This window comes from Neovison vison, chromosome 6 (genome assembly GCF_020171115.1).
Source record: "Neovison vison isolate M4711 chromosome 6, ASM_NN_V1, whole genome shotgun sequence".
Taxonomy (NCBI): Eukaryota; Metazoa; Chordata; class Mammalia; order Carnivora; family Mustelidae; genus Neogale; species Neogale vison.
Genome location: NC_058096.1, coordinates 13,223,409 through 13,243,837, shown reverse-complemented (window position 1 = coordinate 13,243,837; position 20,429 = coordinate 13,223,409). Strand labels below are relative to the sequence as shown.

The window sequence follows — 20,429 nt, the reverse complement described above, 5'->3', positions numbered from 1 at the left end:
ACAAGCATGAGGATCCCCTAAGCCACAGAGCGAACATGCCAGACCCCTGAAGTCTTTAAAATCCAGTACATACTTTTCCTAATAACTACCGGCTTTCCTACGAAAGAACGGTGGGTAAAACAATGTCAGAGAATTGTTTATAGATGATATAATGGGGCAGTCATTTGTAAATGAGTTATTTTTGAGAAAACCACTTCGTAATCCGTGAGCTTCCCTGGTCTGTCAAAAATAAAATGGAGGAGGGGCGCCTGGGTGGCTCAGTGGGTTAAGCATCTGCCTTCGGCTCAGGTCATGATCCCAGGGTCCTGCAATCGAGTCCCCCAACGGGCTCTTTGATCAGCAGAGAGCCTGCTTCCCTCTTTCCTTTTGCCTGCCACTACCCCGCTTGTGAGTACACTTGCTCTCTCTCACAAATAAATAAAATCTTTAAAAATAAAAATGGGGCACCTGGCTGGCTTAGTGGGTTAAACCTCTGCCTTCGGCACAGGTCATGATCTCAGGGACCTGGGATTGAGTCCCGCATCGGGCTCTCTGCTTCTCGGGGAGCTGTTTCCCCCCCACTCTCTGACCGCCTCTCTATCTCTGTCAAATAAATAAATAAAATCTTTTTTAAAAAATAAAATAAATAAAAATAAAATGGAGGTGGGCACTGGGAACCAATTAACTATGAGTGGTCTGATGCTTGGTCAGTAAGGGTCAACACACTGAAATCTGCAAACTCTCAAAGAGCCTCTAGGCACACTGTGGGTTCAAACACCTCCTGCCTCAGAAGGACATCAGAACCAGTTAATGGCCTGTACCAGGGACTGGAAACCAGAAACCCTTGGGCAGAATTCAAGGGGGGGTATAAACATACATGGTGGGGAGAAAAAAAAAAATAACATCTTTATATTCATTCATTAACCAGTAACTGAAACCTAGCATTTGAAGCAACTGAAATCTCCAATCAGAAATACAGGCAGGCAACAAACACAGGAGTATTAGCAGCCGCTGTGACCTGTCATGAGAAAAAAATTAGTTATTTCCCAGTCACATTCTAGCGGCCACTACTACCTCAAAGTGTTATTCATGCTCATCACGACTTCAAAACAGCGGGAGCTATCAGACTTACCGCTAGCTCTTATTATTTAATGACCCAATAAATAAGCACATATATTATCTATAATTTTAAGACTGTTTTTGATAATTATTTCAACATAATTAGGCCACTGGCAAGCCGACGTATTTTATTTCATGCAGGCTTTACCAAGTTGCCCAGGCTATCTTACGAACCAAAAATTCCTGGGCCCCTGGGCGGCTCAGTCAGTGACGCGTCTGCCTTGGGCTCAGGTCATGATCCCGGGGTCCTGCCATCGAGCCCCTCCCGGTCTCAGGCTCCCTGCTCGGCCGGGGAGTCTGCTTCTCCCTCTCGTTCCGTCCCTCCCCCAACCATGCTCTCTTTCTCTGCTTCTCTCTCTCAAATAAATAAAATCTTAAAAAAAAAAAAAAAGAATAAAAAAGTTCAGAATCCGATAAAAACAGAGATGTGAGTAAGCAATACTCCCTTGCAGTCTGAACAATAAAATTAATGAGTCTCCGGCGTTTGCCTCCTCAGGGATCTCCGAGCTGGAGACCTTTTGCAACGAGCAAGAGAGAATACCATGCTCTGTTCGCATTTTAGATTCTTTTAAAAAATTATAATTAGAACATCTGTCCAGCAACCGTAGATACAAACAGACTAACCTTAGCACACCTCTGTCTCCTACATTAGATGAACTACACAACGGCCAAGACTCAAAAACAGTCATCAAGTCTGTATAATTTCATGAGACGTGTCGCAAGCACTTGCTATGTGTGGGAGACGAGGGACACGGACGTGGGTCAGGTGCGATATAGGAAAGTCACGACCACCAAGATGCAAACACATGGGTGATCTGGCGGCGATTCCAATCTTACTGCCAACGCGCTTTCCTTTTTTACGTAAGGAACAGGGTTTTCTTTCCTCTGCTCCGAGAGAACAAAGCTGGGGCTCTTCCACGTGCCGGGGGCGGGGGGACAAATCAGCTACTCTCCGCTAAAAGTTCCCTCTTCTGTTAACAGCCAATTATTTAGGCGATGCTTGGAAATAGGCTGGTCTTGACCTTCTTCTGTTGACTGCACGGCTCAGAAAAGCGCAGCGGACGCGCTCCCTCTTGGATTGCTTTAGCAACACTTAAAGGCGCACGAGGGAACAGTTCCGGATGATGGCAACGTTCCAACTTAGGACCGTAGCACGGGAAGCAGGACGGCCTACATGGGTTCAAACTCCTCGAACTGCGTGCTTCTCGCTGGCTGAGCTCTAGCATACACGAAGTGAACGTCAAAAAAACAGTGGATTGGAAACAAAATTCCCCACTAAATTTTAAATCACGCTTCTCCTTTTCAGAGAGAGAGACTACTGGGGTTTAAGTTTCCAGTTCTGCTTTCTGTGGTGCAAGCGTGTCTGAAGTCATACTGTTATCATTCGTGTTTCCGTGGCAAGAAGCACGGTGGCCCCCAGAGGAATGACTAAGGGCAGACAGGGAAGAACGAATTCCAAGAGAGAGGCGCCTTGCTCCTCAAACGTCTCTTCCTGGAACTGAAAAATGGATCACTCGCCTAACAAAAAAAGGAACTTGTCGCTGTCTTGCTGCTGGGACCACCTTTGACTGAGCATCTACTATGTGCATCACGATGTCTAATCTTTGCGAAATCCTCGAAAATAAGCACAGATGACCCTTGAACAACAAGGGTTTGAACTACATGGGTCCATTTTTTACATAGATTTTTTTTTAGAGGGCTGTAAATGTATTTTTTTCTTCCTTATAACTTTTTAAAAAAGATTTTATTTATTTATTTGAAAGAGAGAGAGAGAGAGAGAGAGAGCACAAGCAGGGGGAGCAGCAGAGGGAGAGGGACAAACAGACTCGGTGGTGAGTGAGGGACCCCGATATGGGGCTTGATCCCAGGACCCAGAGATCATGACCTGAGCTGAAATCAGCTGCTTTACCAACTGAGCCACCCAGGCGCCCCCTCTTCCTGTGACATTCTTAATAATGTTTTCTTTTCTCCAGCTTACTTTATTGCAACAATACAGGACATAATGGATGCAACAGACAAACTATGCGTTCATTGACTGTCAAAGCTATGGGTGAGATTTCCAGTCAACAGCAAGCTATGTGCAGTTCAGTTTCAGGGAAATCAAAAATTCGCTCGAATTTTTGGCCATGCAGGCAGTTAATGCCCCGGGGCCCCTGCACTGTTCAGGGGTCAACTCTATCAGCACCTCTTTCTTTGCCAATACCACAAAATGACTAAGCAGTAGGGCCAGTATAAAACCCAGCTCGAGTTTAGAACCCATGTCCTGTGATGAGGCTAGAACCTATGTAAATGTCCCCAGGAACTGCCGTAAGGACAGTTATAAAAGACGGGGACATACAATCCCAGAGCCACCTTTTCATCCCACGGGACTCGACCCATCGGTTCCCATACACAGGTAGAAGGAGTCAGTCAACACGGAATTTGTGCTTCCCCCCTCACCCCCGACAAAAGCCAGCTGATCTCTGAGTCACTGATTCAAAACAAAGGACTGCCAAATCCGCAAGGAAAGCAACTAAAATTCTCAGGGGCAGCTCCGGATTTCAATCTTTCACGATCGCACAAAGGTGGCATTTCTACTCGGCAGACACACTGTGAGAAGTAAGGCCACCTTCACCAAGTTTAGAGCGCCAAAGGAGGCTCATTTATTTTAGAATTCGTTCCTCTTCACCAACCACAATTAGCACGGGCACACATATAATTTAAAAATAATCTCCCACAGAATGTACTTGGACAACAGTCATAAACATTACCAGCTCATAAATGTCCTCCTCGGGCTTTGGAACGTAGTGTTGCATTTTGTTTTCTATTAGGAATTTCAGACGCAGGTAATGAGCGGAATAATCCAGCTGATGTGTCTGGGATAAGAGAAAGGAAAAAGAAAAGACAATGTCTGTTCAACAGTAAAGAGGAATCATTAGCGCCCACTGACATATTACCATCCCGAGAATTCTAGAGAGTTCTAGAGATTTCTAGACTCCAGAGATTTCTCACTGCAGAGGGGAGGTAACGTTTCTATACCTCTTAGAAGGTTTACGTTGAAAACTCAAATCTTGAAAGCATTTTCATTCAACAGATGAATAACATCCCATGGGTAGCTATGACTTCATGATTCCATGGAAATAACTGAGTCGCTTCTCCACTGCTGCTGATCTGAGTCATACCCTTTAACACCGGTTTTGCAACAAAACCCACCAGATCAAAGAAGCCCTTCCACATAATTCCAAACACACAAAGGTGATAAAGGAGCAAAGTATCAGAAAGGCAAGGAAGTACTCCCAGTGGTAGAGAAAAGCTGTGCCCAGCAAAGTTGTTTTTCTAACCACATGGGGACACTGGGACAGTTGTTAACAGTTCATTTGCAGGCGAGTCAGTGTGAAGACAAGGCATTTGGATTTCAGTCTTATTTATATACACCCCAAGTGAGACTCCCTCCGGGGGCAGTGCAGACGGGCACAGGTCCAGCTTTGGAAACACACTGAATGACTTGCCCAAAGAAAACAATTCTAAAATCGTTAAGGATTGAAATATCCAGGCCTTCTCCTTTGGTCCAGAACGGGTCAACTGATTTTTCCCCTCTAGAAAGTCATCCTCAGTTTAACATTGCAGGTGGGGGGAAGCCATAGTGGCAATGTGGTTTTATGACTAACCCTCCGTCTAAATTCATGAAGATGCAGAGAAAAACATAAGAAAATGCTCTTCGAAAGTTACATGGCAGCCTGAAAATGATTGTTAGAAAATGTCTGAATCGAGTCATTTTTTCTAAAGCCTTATCTTTTAGAGATTCATCCTCAAGTACTAGGAGATAAAGATATGACATCTGCAATTCGCCTCCAAAACAATTCAGAGCAGGGAAGGGAGTTGGTAAACAGACGAAACATAACTTCGGTGATCATAGGACCTTGGTGATAGTATGACATGCAGGATGTTTATGACATGATTCTCTACTCTTACACAAGTCTGACATTTTTCGTCAATGTAAAATCTCTTCCCACCCAAAGCTCCAATGGGGAGAATTATTTAAAGGTAAGTGAAATGGATTTTTCACTGCTTTCAAGCTCCTCCTGCTTACCCTGCCCACCTCCCCAAAAACATTTTCAAGGCCAAACTAAGATCATGCCAACAATTATTCCAATAACAGTCATTTGATCACATCTAATAAAAACTCGTAAGTGTCCCCGACCTCGTGTGAGGCACTGCAGAAATAGAAATGAAGCCTTTAGGCGTGTGTATGGCTGTGGAGAAAGGGTGAGCTGAAAATGGAAGGCGGTGGGGTGGTGCCTTTGCTTTTTGAATAAAGATACATACAAGACAGGCATCCTGCCTTAGGCACATTTCCAGAGACCACAATTTCAATCCTGCTCATTTCCAGAGAGTGCAAATGAGTGTGTTCTGAACATCTAGCGCGATGATTAGCAAGTTTTCTATCAGTGACTCTTCGGAACCCCCACTGTGTATCCTCTCCCAAGTCAAGTGAGGGTCTGAAGCTCGCCGTGTGATCACAGGCACCGTTGGTCCAATGCCCAGTGTCGCACCGACCCAGATGGTCAGGGTCTAAGACAACGTGAGCGTACGGGTAATCCAGAGAAGCGTACAACGGGCAAGTTTTCAAGTGTGCGATCTATTGCTTGTGGGAGAGCTGCTGAGACAAACATCCATGAAATAATAATATTTAGGGTAAAAGGATCAGGAAAGTTTCCCTCCAGAGACAGAAGCTGCAACTGCTTCCCACCTACCCAGGTCTTCACTGAAATCTTTAAGTAGAAGAAAAAAATTTGTGTCCACCATCTGTTTCTGACTGAGGTGGGAAGGAAACAGAAATGAAATTCCATCGGGTCGTGGTAAGGAACAAGTCTACTTGGCAACCCTACTGTCATCGTTAATAAACACTTTGCGGATACTCCCAATGAGGCTGTGACTTAGTCAGACGGTCTTCTGGAAGTCGGACCCAAACAGCAACCTCACCTAAGAGGTTTCTGGTTCCTGAACCCTCAGTGTGAGACAGATGCCCCACTATCAGGCACCAAACATCTTAAGATGGTCCTGATGAAGACTGGAGATTCTCAGCACACCTGAAGTGCTCCTGTGCTGAAACACTTCCACAGATGTACAGAGAATGACAAATGACAGCTGTCAAGGTACCTCACTTCAAGGAGCACAGCAAAGACAACAGTGATAATGAGGCCGATTCTTGCCGCCCTCCCTCCCTCACCGGCTTTTCCAAACTTCATGAAGCTATGTACAATAATGTCCTGATGATTTTGAAAAACAAAAATGGCATACACAACAAAAAAAATTTTTAATACTTATCCTAATGAATTAACCAATGAACTTCTTCATCCTAATGGATTAAATCAGATCGTCAGAACTTTCAAGGAGAATTTTGTGCTCCCCGAGTATCTGCTAGTCAATACTAAGGCAGGTCGAGAAAATTACCATGTTCGCAATACATCTTTGTGCAAAAAAGAATTCCAAACATCAATAAATATTTTAACATGGCAATTCTAAATATCTGGCCTGCTGTAGACTTGTAAAACATTCAAGAGAAAGCTTTCTAACTCAAGAGAAAAATCAGTGAGGGAAACATTTAAGTGGTACCAATCAGTTTTCCAAAGTGCATTACTTGAATTACTTAGAGACCATCTGATTTCATTTTGAGGCCATGTAGCCACACATCATACCCAAAGATGAATATTACCATAGAACAAGTATTAGCTGGGTTGGCATATATTTTTTTTAATTTGCATCTACTTCAAAGGATGAAGTAGTAAAACACAATGCAGCTTTTTTCAGTAAATAGTCTGAGCCAATTATAATGGATAATAATGTGATCTTTCAATCCATATGGGATTGCTCTTCCATTTTGGTCCAACTTCTCAGGGAAACATAAAAGCATGCAGTTACCACATATAGAAATCCATGCAAACACACACACACACAAGCACGCATGTGCGTGCGCACGCAACTACCATGGAATTTCCAAAGATATTTATCCTCCTCTTCAAGGTGACTTTTTTTTTTTTTTTTAAAGCCAATGGTTATAGATTAATCAAAGGCATGAGCCAACATAGGGATGGCATGAAATAAAACTCATCCCAGGGCCACACATGAATAATATCAGTGACTATGGATGAATGAATTTTTTTGCAATTATTTTGGTAATTGCAATGATCGAATATATCAAAAACCCATAGGCCAACATGGTTACCTGCTATATTTAGCAACAATCTTTTCCGAAACATCCATAACATGAACGGTACATGAAATGTAGATCTTGAAACATTTACTATACCAGAACTTGACTGGTTCTCGGATGGTAGATGACAAACTGATGGGAAATGATGTGGATCAGATAGAATAGGAAAGAGAATGAGCTGAATGCAAGAGACAGAAGAAAGAGATTGATTATTAAATATCAGAAAAAGCATCCATCACCCACGTTGAGAATGACAATAAAGAAATAAAAGACAGATATTCTGACAATCACCTTTCTTTTTCAGTCCCTCCTCCAACAGAAAAAAACACTCACCATTAATTAGATCATTAATAACATGTAGCACTGTTTCCCCATTATCTCTTTCCCTCTTAAGAATAAAACTGGCTCCACTAATGACAATAAAGTGTTTTCCAGAGAAGCAGCCAGCTTTAGAAGGCACCTGGCTCCCAGCACACTATATAATTTATCCTACATGGGTGTTTTTCCAGAGACCATCAATTTCTTAAAGTGCACACAGAAGTTTTCCATTTTTAAACTCGTGACACTTAAGCTTGTCCCACGCCATATTGTTTTTTGTCTTTATTTCTACTTTTGGGGAAAAAGAGCTGAGGATCCAAGGAAAATTGGGCAGGATGACCTTCTGTCCCCTCATGATGCCATGAAAAGTCTTTCCAGCGATAGAAATAAACACTTCATGGGGGACAGGTCCAACTATCTTTTGTAGAGATGGTCTCTAGTTGCCGTGACAATACTACTCCTCATTCCTTGGGTTTCTATCAAGGCAACTGCTTGAAAAGTATCTCAGATTGGGCCCATCATTATTTTCCCCACTCACTGTTCAATTTTCCACCCATCGATGGTCACTGGAAAACTGACCTACCTTCCCATTCCTAATTGTGTCTGAAGCTGATGGATACAGGAGGCCCTAAAGTAATGCCAAGTAAGTTGGGCTTATGGGGAGGAAAAAAAAAAAAAAAAAAGCACAAGAGTCCTACTTTTGACACCTTCAGCTGCAGTTCTGAGAATAACTCCCACAGCTCTGCAGAATATTAATGGGTCTCTAAAGAATCGTGCTAATCTATAAATAAAAGAATGCAGAAATCCTCAATAGGCCAATTTTGTTAAGTAATTAAAATGAAAAATGTGAACAGAAATACCATTATCTTCAAAAAGCTGGAATTCATGTACATGAAGGATTCAAAGCATGTAACAGTATCATTTATTTTTAACACCTATATGGGGGCTGGTTTTAGCTTTGTCCCGAAACAAATGGTCCTTCTACATTTCCTGCACATAAGGCTTATTTGAGCCAGACTGTTTCATTTCTCCCACTCATAAAAAGAGCCTTTTTTTTCCCCCTTACAAAGGCCCTAGTGATTTGTTTTCTTTAACAAATTCAAAAATTGCTGATTGCAGAGTTACACACAGCACTGAGGTGCTTGCTATGGGACAGAAAGCTGGGCAGTGTTTATAAACGATTGTGTTGAGTGAGGAGGTCCTCAAAATGTCACTGTCTCCATGCAGTTTCTTCCAGGGCAAAATTATGCCACAAAGGTCTCTACTTGCCCTTTCGTGGCCCTGGGGAAAACCATCACACTGTCTCAAGAACAGATTCTAGATTCTTCTGACCCTTACATCCTACCCTTCCTGATGAGCAATCTGGTGCCGGAGGGTACACTGAGGCTCAGAGCCTCGGAGGATGTGGGTTCAATCCCTCCTTTGCAAACTGACTGTGATGTGAGCCCAGGGCCAGGAGCTACGGCTCTCTGGGCCTCACTTTCTCCATCTGTGTAATGGGTGGGGGGCATCAGTTCTTTCTCGGACTTGATAGAACTAAATAGGACTATTAGTGCTATCACTTGTGTGAAAGTAAAAACCGGCCCATGAGGAAAGCTCTTTGCTTTCCTCTTTGCTTCCCTCACGCAAGGGACTTCCAACTGGCTGCCCGTTGGGAGTGAAAAAAAACAATACCATGTTGACCTTGAAAAAGATTAGGAAATTTCTCAGCTTCAAGTGAAAGCAGAGAGAATGAGCTCAGGCATCTGTCACATACTCACACAAAAAGAGGCTAATGCTCTGTTTTATAGGAAAGGGAGTTCCCCATCCTAGAGGTCACACATATTTCTTTCAGTTTTTCCCTCCCCAGATGCAACGGCGTGTCTGCTGCTGTCAAAAAGCAGGTTATACACAGCGCACAAAACAAGATACCATTAAATATACGCGTGTGTGTGCGTGTGGAAAACAGAAGGGAAGACAGACGCCAGACCGTTTACAGCATAACTTCCAGATCCTGGAAGGGTGGGTTTCGCTCGCTTTGTTCTTTACCCGAATTGTCTATAATTTTTGCAATGAGTGTGTGATAAGCTCATTACAATTCTATGAAATACACATATTGAATGAAGCTACTTAAAAAGAATCCCTCTCCTCCCAAAGCCAAAGAATTCGCTTCTGCTTATTATGCATACAATCACAAAGGATTCCCAAGCTGCTCCGAGGGGAAATGGAGGTACACTGGGAATGCCTGCCTCTCCAGCACGCCTCCCAACTCCCCCGTGCACCGTGGGAAATTCCTCCGGCCCCCTCTGCTCTTCTCAAGGAAATGACCCGAGTAACTTCATACCTTGCAGATCAGCTCCAGGGTGTCCCGGGCAGTGTCCCCGGGCCGGACGACGGTCAGGGCTGGCTGGTTATTTGGCAGACAGAACCAGGACGGAGTGAAATACTCATGGACCCAAATGTCGCAGTCGGGATTGTGCTGATGGACGCTGGGCAACACCATTTCTTTTTCCCTCTACGGTAAGAAATCAAGTTAGCCGGGCAACGGTAGTCAGGCTTTGCTCTTTTCGATCCCCAGATCGTACACACGGATTAATTATTCCCATGAACATGACCCGGAGCAGAGATGGTGGCACTGGCTAAAGAAAGGGACATTCAGAGACAGGAAGAAGCTACTGAGAGAAGAGCTTTAATAGAGGAAGGAAAGATTTCTTAGATACGGTTTCTTAGACCTGGTCCACAGCATCCACGGGTGGGCCGTGTGTGAGTGAGTGGGCACTGAAATTTGGAAGAAAGAGAGAAATGGCTCATCCATTCAGCTCAGTGTTCTTGCTAGGATTTCTTCCACCAACCCGCCTTAATTTAGAGCAGGGAATTCCTGCAGCAAGAATATCTACGGGTGAGTTCTGTTTCAAAGGCAACAGTGAGGCCCCAGGGACGTTCTTAAAGAAAAGATGATGCTCTAGCACTCGTATTTACGGGGACCATCGTCTCTGGCTTGCATTGACCTCCGGCACAGTTCTGGGAGGGAAACGGCTCCACTTCCCAGGTGACATTCAGGGAACTTCAAGGCATGATCTTTCTGGCCTTCTGAGGCTGTTGCCACACTCCATCCTCCCCACCACTCTGCGGGAGGGCCGGGGAATACCGCCCGGTTTGTAAGGATGGCATATGCGTGCATTCAGCAGTTGGGTTAATCTGAGCCGGGCAGCTAAAACCCTCCACAGCAATGAAACAGGGGTCCAATCTCTTTGAAATAAGGAAACGAAGAATGATGTTAGATTTCAGCAATGGAGAAAGAATACTGATGGGCAAGATGTGCTTTGATAAGACTTGATTATTGGTTTAAAACCAGGCCACCAATCAGTAAATACATATCTATAGGTTACCAAGAACAAGGCTGGTATTAACAAATTACAAGAAACAGATTTCCAAACAAAGGCTGACAGGTGGTAACGTAACAACTTCCATTCACAAAAAGAACGAATCCCAGAATGGGGGACCTACTTCTGTAAAGGCTACTGAGCTAAATTCACTTGAGAAAACAATTTCAGCTCTGGCTTTGAATGATGTTGCATGTGCAGATAAATTAAACCCCAAGGAAGGATCGGCAAATAAAGCAATCCCCTTGGTTAAATCCCATTAACTAAAATCAGAATCTCCTACTGTCCCCATGCACCATGTTAAAAAAATGATGCTTAGCAATGGATCGGTCCAAGTTTTGCACCTAAACTGCTCTTTGAGATCAAGGCATTCTAGCCAAGAAACGGAATAAAGAAGTATCTCCAAGAAACAGAAAAACAAAAGGGACACAGAAATCCAGAGGAAAAACATTTACGGGTTCCAGGATCTCTGTGTCTGGAGAGGATATCCCAACATTAAAAGCGAACTAATAATCGTATGCAAGATGAGTTAGCTAACTTCAGAAATTTCTCCATTAATATCAAAAACTATGCTTGGATCGCATCTAGGTATAGCAATTTAATTACACCAGGTCTCATCAGAGGGAGAGAGAGTCTTTCAAAGAGAGGGCTGCGGCTGGGTATTTCCAAGGACAGCTGCCTCTGCACCCACGATGACACAATCCAGGAGCAGTCCGAGCACAAAAGTGAGAGAAGGCCTGCCCGTGGCCGCTCGCCTCTCCTCCCCGCTCCAGCGGCCCGAACCCTCCCCCCGCCGCCCCACTGCCCCCCGCACTCTGGTTTCAGAGTTTCGGCTCCACCTAGAACGCCAGGCTGCTGACGCGGCTGCTGGTTGCACAGCAACCAAGGGCTAAACTCTCTGTCATATCGATTCGGAGTCCGAAAACCAGAGGATCCTTCCAAGGTCACATTGTCGACATCAGAACCCCCGAACAAAGAGGTTGCTGGTATCACTACGAGGGTCTTTAAAACTCGGGAATGTCCATTTATTTAGAGGCTGAAAAAAGTAGCCCAGGGGAAAGAAAAAAAATCAATATTCTTTATGGGCTTTCAATCAGAGCAGTTTGACAACCCCTTTTAAATCCAAGCACAAGGTTGGAACAAGTCTGTGAATCTTTAATTGAATACTTGTCTTTCAGGAGGCAAATGCAGGTTTCTTTTTGTTGTTTAAAGAATATACTATCGGAACAGTTCTTTGAAATTAATGGGAACAAAACAGCATGTGTGGGCAGAGAGGGAGGGCAGTACGAATTCACTTCTTGGGAATGGAAGGTGGATATAAAAGGAATCAGCAATGACATAAAATACTCAGCTCCCCAGAACCCAAATTTTGTCTTAAATTCTAGATGGGAAATTACACATCCAAATGGTAAGTATTGAAAATGTTATGGCAGCAGGAGCGTGTTCTCTTTGTTACCAAGTTTTACACATAAAAGGCTTTTCCACATTTTACTGACCTGTTACATAACTTTGAAGATCTGATCATTTCAGTATTTAACAGGGTCCACTTAATTTTAGGATCCCAAGGAACCAATGAATTGTGTGATGTTGATACATTTGTGGTACTTTTAGAAAAGGAACGTGTTTATTTTTACCTTGCCATCTGGAACAGTGTCATCAAATATTCCCTCTAAAGATTTCTTTACAGCATCCGTTCCCTCACCGAACACCTGCACGTACAAAAGAATCATATTAAAAAAGACCTTGGGCAAGAGGGCAAACGAGGCATGAGAAGGGGGATGGAAAATGGACATGGCTCTTAGAAAACATTACAGAGCTTCCAACTACTCCTCTATCAGATCTGTAAATAGGGAGCACATCCCATGGTAGCAGACCATGGAAAGTACGTTCCTCTAACTGGATCACTTCCCATGATCTATGACAACTCGAAGAAGAAAGAAGCTAAAGAAGAAGAAGGAGAAGAAGAGGGAGAAGAAGAAAAGAGAAAGTTAGCTCTTAGATCTGGATAATTCATTTAGATTTAAAGACAATACATTTGCTAAAGCAATGATCTAGGTTTGTTCACACTGAAGAGTTTCTGCAATTCCCTCCTAGACATGATCAAATGTTTATCACTAATTAATTTTTCAAACTCTGTGGAGTAGAACCCGAGAACATACTTTTCTAGTACCTTCTACAACACAGAAAAGGTTGTGTTTTTTTTTAATTAAAAAAAAAAAACAAAAACAAAACAGAAAATTGTCTGTTGTTCAAATTAAATGAATTCTGCTAAGTCATCAAAATCTAAACATGGAGACAGGAGAAATAACACATATTGGCTCTAAACCAATCAGATACTATCAGGACCGTACAGATGATTAAGAAAAAGCCTTTCTCCTGATGTAAATGAGATCGACAGAAACAGACGATTTTTGTTGATTTCAAAGTACTGAGTTAGTAAGTAAATTTCTGTTGGTGTGCTTTTGTAAACTCTTTAAGAAAAAGCAACAAGAATTGCTTGGAAGACATTGCATCACCCTTTGATTTTTGAAATAAGTTAAAACATTCTCTTGGACTGGGTTAATGCGAGTCATCTACTTTGGCAGCGATGGGAATGTAACACAACTGGGCGCCTACATGGAAGAAGCAGGTGAAGCAAGGCTTTTGATAGAAAAGAAGGTCAAGCCGAGCTGCCAACCTCAAAGCCCTGGCATATATTTTAGTGGTGGTCTGAGCCCTCGGCCCTCACGGGATTCACACACAACACCACACCACCTCCCAGAAGGAGGGGGGAGTCTTTACTGTGAAAGTCCCCCGTGGGTGAGTTTAGGCAAGAGCCGCCAAATCTCTTGTGTGATTTTTTATGGATGAAATAATGACTTTCCGCCACACCTGGATGGCTCAGTCGGTTAAGCATCTGCCTTTGTCTCAGGAACCAGGATCCTGGGATTGAGCACCACTTTGGGCTCCCTGCTCAACGGGGAGTCTGCCTCTCCCTTTGCCCCTCCCCCTGCTCCTTCTCTCTCAAATAAATAAATAAATTCTTAAAAAAAAGAAAGAAAGAAAGAATGACTCTCCTCTAAACTGTTTTTTCTTCAGATTTACACAGAAGCAAACTCCGGAGTAATAAACTCGGATGTCCCGCCTTCCCCAGAGACCACAGAACAGACCATAGGGGGTCCCGGCTACCTTACCATTTGCGACTCTGGTTCCCTGCAAATTCCATCAAGGATACAGATAACCCGCATTTAAACGGTGAGCATGGTGGTCAGTGAAGAACACAGGACACCGGTTTTCAGGATTGACATCTCTTTTAAACTTCAGTTCTTAAGCCAACTGAAGGCTGGGATTATCAGAACAAATAATGAGGGATCTTTTTATGAAGGTGGTCAGCTGGCTTCTCACTATGCGTGAGGGCACAGAGTGAACAGGCAATCCTACCATGCCCTCCAAAAATGCTCACTGCCTCCCTTTCCAGCCACCATCATCCACGAATCCAACCCTCTCCTTCGCCTGAAAAGACCAACAACCATGTTCCTTCAGTCCCTAAAACCCGAACAAGTGGTCCTGGAGCCACTCGTTTCACAAAACCAAAGGAGGAGGATGACAATGACAATGGGGCAAGGTTCGTAGAAGCGACTCTAGCAGGACGGCGGTCTGGGCGAGAAGGGGTATAAGGGACAAGGGACAGCATCCGACTGTCGGAGGCCTGACCCCCCCACCACTCTTCTTGGTGGTGCCGTTCACCATGTACTGAGATCCCCTGTGAGCCCCAGCATCTGGGCGAAAGGCAAAGGAGCTACCCATTTAATGTCAACCCCAAAAAGCCAAGGGCAAAGAAACAGTCCAATTTCCCCAGCGGCTGCCTTTGATCCCGCGCCAGAGGCAGCCTAAAAAACTCTGTGCTCAGGTGCCCACTTGGCTTCATCAACAAGCCTTGCTTTTTTCTGAAGACTCAGGATGAATTGTGCACTTTCAGGAGGTCTATAATTAACCAGCGTTCGGAAAGGATGCAGGTGGGGAGACAGGAGCCTGGGGAGAGACTAAGAGCAGGGTTCAAAGTCAGGCATACGCATTATCTACTAAAAGTCTAGTGCAAGCAACATCATGTGTCAACCAGCCGATGTGAAGGACCAGCCAGGATCAATAAAGGCGCACACACCCCCTCACAAGGCCCAATGGGAGCTGGCTGGGGAAGCGACCTGGCCCTGCTTCCTACCTGATTGATGCTGGGGCGTCCCTGCTTCTTTTTGGAGGTAGTGTCCAGACCCCAAAGGGAAGAAAACCTGCTCCTCCGCTTGCTGGCGGATCTGGACATGGCCTGAGTACGACGTCTCACTCCAGTTTCCCCAGTGCGAGCTGCCACCTGCAAACAGTGAGGAACGACATCAACAAGAGCGAGGCGTCAGTAGGGCTCCCCTGCTCCAAGGGGTCCCCGCGACGCCACACCTCCAGGGGACATCCTTCTGCGTGCTGGATGGGACGCTGCCCGATTCATGAGTTACTTAATAAAGCCAATGAGATCTTCAAATTCATAGAAATTTTTTTAAAAAGCCAACACTGACCCCACCGCCAAAGCATTTCATCTCTGACCCCTATACATGAGGACTTTGAGGGCCCTTCGTGGATTTAAGATAGAACCGAAAGGCTGGCAAACTCCATCACGGTCCGAAATCACAGGAAAACACAGTAACAGAATGTATAGGTTCTGTTTCCAAGAAGTAGGTGCCCTTCTGGTCACAGGATTGACCTTGAGCAGTAAGTTAAGCTAACTAAGATTCTCCCCGAATGCCACAGAGCTGTTTCTACGTTCTGGAAAAACGGTGCCTGAGCATCGGGAAAAACAGGATGTGTTTGTTCTTGTGATTCCACGTGAAAAATCTAAACTTAACCCACTCTTCCACTGATTTTCTCAGAATTCCATAATTCCCTTCTTAGGGAAGTGACAGGGGTCCCCCAGTATCCTTCTCCCTCTGCCTCAGCTAGAGAAAGTCCCCAGGTAGCTGAGCACATGGCTACCCAGAGCTGACTTCTTTTCCTTTATAGCAGGACATGCGCTTGCGGCAAAGTCCTGGACAATGGAGATAAGCAGAAGGGCCATACCAAGCTGCAGGAATCATCCTCAAGAAGAGGGCAACTTTCCCCTTCTCCTTCGCTTCCCTTCTCAACAAAGGAAGGTCCATATGCGAACTAGTTAGTCTAGGACATTCAGACAGAACCCTTTCCGAGGACGGCAGGACCATCAGATGGAAGGGACCCAGGTCCGTGAAAGTGGCAAAGCCCCCTTACTGGCCTTACGTGTCCTATGTTTAGGTAAAGGGGGAATAAAAGTTCTGTTTTGTTTAAAAAAAAAATAAACAAATAAAGGGAAGCTAAACTCTGTTGAGATATTTGCCAGATGCCAGCAGCCCAGATAAATATTTCCGAGGGCATCCGCTCCCCCCCCTTCCCACCAAGTTTAAATCTGCCTCTGGGACAAGGGCTCAAGGAGACGCTGCATCTCGGTGAGGATTCCAGAGTTCTTCCCAAGCACAAGCTCAAGCTTGAAGTGTATCCTATGGGCTATAAGCGAAGTCCCAGGAGCTTAAGTGAGGTCTCACTTAGGCCACCCACAGGCTTTCCTTTCATATAAGGGAGTGCCAGGAGATACAGCAAGTCAGACTTGAAATGAAACCTCCCCACCCCTTCTTTGTTGCTGGAGATGAGTCTTGGAACCTCCTTGTCATAGATTCCCACACGGGCCACTCCCAGGGTGATGACTGCCAACTGGCAGCAGTCTAGGGAATGAAACACCATTGGGTAACATCAGGGCCCCCCAGCCATCAAGCACGGTGGTTAGAAGGCACACCTCTTTGGGCTTTTAAGTCCCCTAGAAGCTCCATGAGCAGATTGGCAAAGACATTACAAACAGGAACCCAAACAGCTTCTCTGCATGGGTATCGGGGGAAGGTTTTGGTCCCAAGTGAAAATAGGAAGATGAGATCTTGTGTTTTCCCAGCTTGGCAAAGAAGAAAACCCAGATCTGGGCAGATAAAAATCCCACATCCAACACCACATTACAGAAACAGCTCTGATCTAGGATTATTGTGCTCAAGGTGCTGAGGGGGACCAAAGGAAAAAAAAAAATCACAAACCAAAAGGCACATATCTACTTGAAACAGATAAACATTATCTCTATTCTCCTTACCTTCTTAAAGGTAAACATACGTTTTAAAAAGAATAAGCTTATAGGGGCACCTGGGTGGCTCAGTGGGTTAAAGCCTCTGCCTTCGGCTCAGGTCATGATCCCAGGGTCCTGGGATAGAGCCCCACATCAGGCTCTCTGCTCAGCAGGGAGCCTGCTTCCTCCTCTCTCTCTGCTGCCTCTCTGCCTACTTGTGATCTGTCTGTCAAATAAATAAATAAAATCTTTAAAAAAAAAAAAAAGAAGCTTATAGTGTGCTCACAAACACCCATGCTCGTGTGACTATTTCAATGATCAGTTAAGCTTATCGTCACAAAATGAGGCCAAGAACCACTAAATAAATGGTATTAAAGTTAAAAATCCTGGAGGGGAAAAAGCGCCCATTTGGCCTCATATTTATCTGCCTCCGTATTAACAGATAAATTCACCAGCAGGCGCCTGAGTGGCTCAGTGGCTTAAAGCCTCTGCGTTCAGCTCAGGTCATGGTCTCAGGGTCCTGGGATCGAGCCCCGCATCAGGCTCTCTGCTCAGCAAGGAGCCTGCTTCCCCTTCTCTCTCTGCCTGCCTCTCTGCCTACTTGTGATCTCTCTCTCACTGTCACATAAATAAATAAAATCTTAAAAAAAAGAAAAAAACAGATAAATTCACCTATAGATACATGCACACACACATACAGGCAGCCATATGTAAATATAGGGCCAGTGTATTACCCTGATTATATATTCATATGTACCTGTCTTAGTATCTTGGTTACTTCCCTGTGGCACACATCAATACTGGATCTACCATGTCTATTTAATTGCTTCTTTCTTCTGCATCTCCCCCCACAAGAATATAATCTCCAATAGGAAAAGAACTTTGGGTTGTCTGCTGCTAGAAACCTGATCACAAAAATAAGTGACATATGCAAGGCTTCCCATGTACTTGTTGACTGAATTGGAGAAAATAAATAAACCAACATCACAAAGCAAAAGCAGAGATCCTGCATAACGTGGTTCCAACAGTAACTCTTTAGTTTATAATTCTGGAAGAACTGAGCCCAGAAGAGAAATTTCTTAAAAAAAAAAAAAAAAAAGATTTTATTTATTTGACAGAAAGAGCGCACAAGCAGGGAGAGAAGCAGGCAGAGGGAGAGGGAGAAGCAGGCTCTCTGCTGAGCAGGGAGCCCGATATGAGCCTCGATCCCAGGACCCTGGGATCATGACCTGAGCTGAAGGCAGCCACTTAACTGATGGAGCCACCCACGTGCTCCCAGAAGAGAAACTTCTGCAATCATAAATATTCTCAGTTACCGGTTGACCAGTTGGTTTAGTCTGTTTAACCAATGGGTGCTTCCCCGAGGGCTCTATTCTAAACTGCCGGGGGCCCTAGAAACTGCTGAACTAAGTACAACCCCCAACACAATAATGACCCAAAACAAGCTCAGGGATTTGGGGGTGCTTGGGGGGAAGCTGGCAAAAGAACTAGTAGACGAGAGCTCAAGAGTTTCTCAATGATCTTTGCCCAGACAATGCCTCCCTTTGTGGCCGGAACCTGATTACTCTATCATTCTGCTCATCTGTGCAAACAAGAACAATGATAACCTTCTTTCAAAGAGTACAGTGGGGACCCTTTACTTAATTACTGCAAATCACTGAGCATTATGGGAAGCCCTCCTGGTGAATGGGACTTAAATTGTAGCCCAAATCTCCTCGCCGTCCCCCCCGCCCCCCTGCCCGGCTGCCCTCACACTTCTTCCTCCCATGCACCCCCCACCTTAAAAGAAAAAGAAGGGAAAAAAAAAAATTCTGGACAAAAGCTAATTGAAGCCTGTTTCAATCCCAAGGAAAAAAAATTCCCTGGGGTCAAATGACAAGGAGAGGAGGAAAAAAATAAGTCTCCAATAAATCAGACTGTAAAATTCCCTACCCGGGATCTCCTACAGGAACGGGAGCAGCAAACAGGAACAGATACCTGACAGCCTTGCCTAACTGGTTCTGTCTGAAGCAAAACCCCTCATGGAAAAGAGAAGTTTGCACGGGCACCTAGACAGATGGGCACCCAGAAGCATACTGCAGACGCGGCTGCGGGGGAGCGGGGAGGAAACACCAAAGGAAGAGAAAGCTGCACGTAAGGAATTAAATATCCTCCTTTGGGGGCACCTGGCTGGCTCATATGGTTAAGCGTCTGCCTTCGGCTCAGGTCATCATCCTAGGGTCCTGGGATCGAGTGCCACATCGGGCTCCCTGCTCCATGGCAGGAAGCCTGCTTCTCCCTCTCCCACTTCCCCTGCTTGTGTTCCCTCTCTCGCTGTGTCTGTCTCTGTCAAATAAATAAATAAGGTCTTTATATATATATATATATATATATATTCTTTAAAATCACTGATCAGGGACGCCTGGGTGGCTCAGTCGGTTAAGCGTTTGCCTTCGGCTCAGGTCACCATCCCAAAGTCCTGGGATAAGTGTCTCACATCCGGCTCCCTGCTCAGCAGAGAGCCTGCTTCTCCCCCCAACTTGTGCATTAGCTCTCTCTCTCTGCCTCTCTCTACTTTTATTTAACAAATAAATAAATAAAATAAAATCACTGCCCAAAAAGCCCAAGTTCCTAACTCTCCCATCTTGAACTGGCCAGACAGTCACAGCCTCTCCATCAAAAGAAAAAGAATACACAAATCACAGATAATGAGGCAGAGGAAATTAGTCGGCAGATAAACTACAGAAGGGTAACAATACAGTGATTTACTTCCTTGTTTCAGAGAAGTCAGCTCTGATGGCTTTGAAGAAAGTAAGGCAAAGAAGTTTTAGGTGGATCGCAGAATTATTTCTTATAAAAACCTCATCAAGCCCAGGAAAAGGAAAAAGGCCATTCGGATGCTTGGGGTTTAGAATTAATTCAGGACCTGCACCATGGATGTCATAAGCTCCCGTAACACAAAAGCCACCTCGACATTCTTGCAAGGCAGCCAACAAGAATTTTTATCCCAATTTGGGGTTTTTGTTTGTTTGTTTGTTTTGTTTTGTTTTTTTGCACAATAGGCCAACTGAGATTTGGTCAAGTTAAAATTGACGTCCAGGTTTCAGAGAAACAGCCCTAGAGCCTCAAACTAAAAACCATTTGCAAGATTAGACATCTCAGCACGTTGACCCATCCCTACAAAAAAAAAAAGAAAAAAAGAAAGAAAAAGAAAAGAAAAAAGGACTTAATAACTATATGGAAAGGCTGTAGCCAGGGAGACCAAGAGAGACCAAGAGCTGAGCTGTAATTAGCAGAACAAATCAGGATGCCAGTTTTAATAACTCCAGAAATTGGTTTA

General features: G+C 44.5%; 1 protein-coding gene across 2 annotated transcripts in view; it reads right to left on the bottom strand.

The window, feature by feature from the left end:
• Positions 1-20,429, bottom strand: part of TIAM1 (TIAM Rac1 associated GEF 1) — a 202,566-nt gene that overhangs the window by 72,140 nt on the left and 109,997 nt on the right. For both annotated transcript variants that reach the window (XM_044251032.1, XM_044251033.1), the window contains exons 8-11: positions 15,170-15,316; positions 12,606-12,680; positions 9,933-10,103; positions 3,849-3,953 (exon numbers count right to left, since the gene is read on the bottom strand). In XM_044251032.1, coding sequence (XP_044106967.1) covers positions 3,849-3,953; positions 9,933-10,103; positions 12,606-12,680; positions 15,170-15,316 — 498 coding nt within the window. The remainder of the gene's footprint in view (positions 1-3,848; positions 3,954-9,932; positions 10,104-12,605; positions 12,681-15,169; positions 15,317-20,429) is intronic.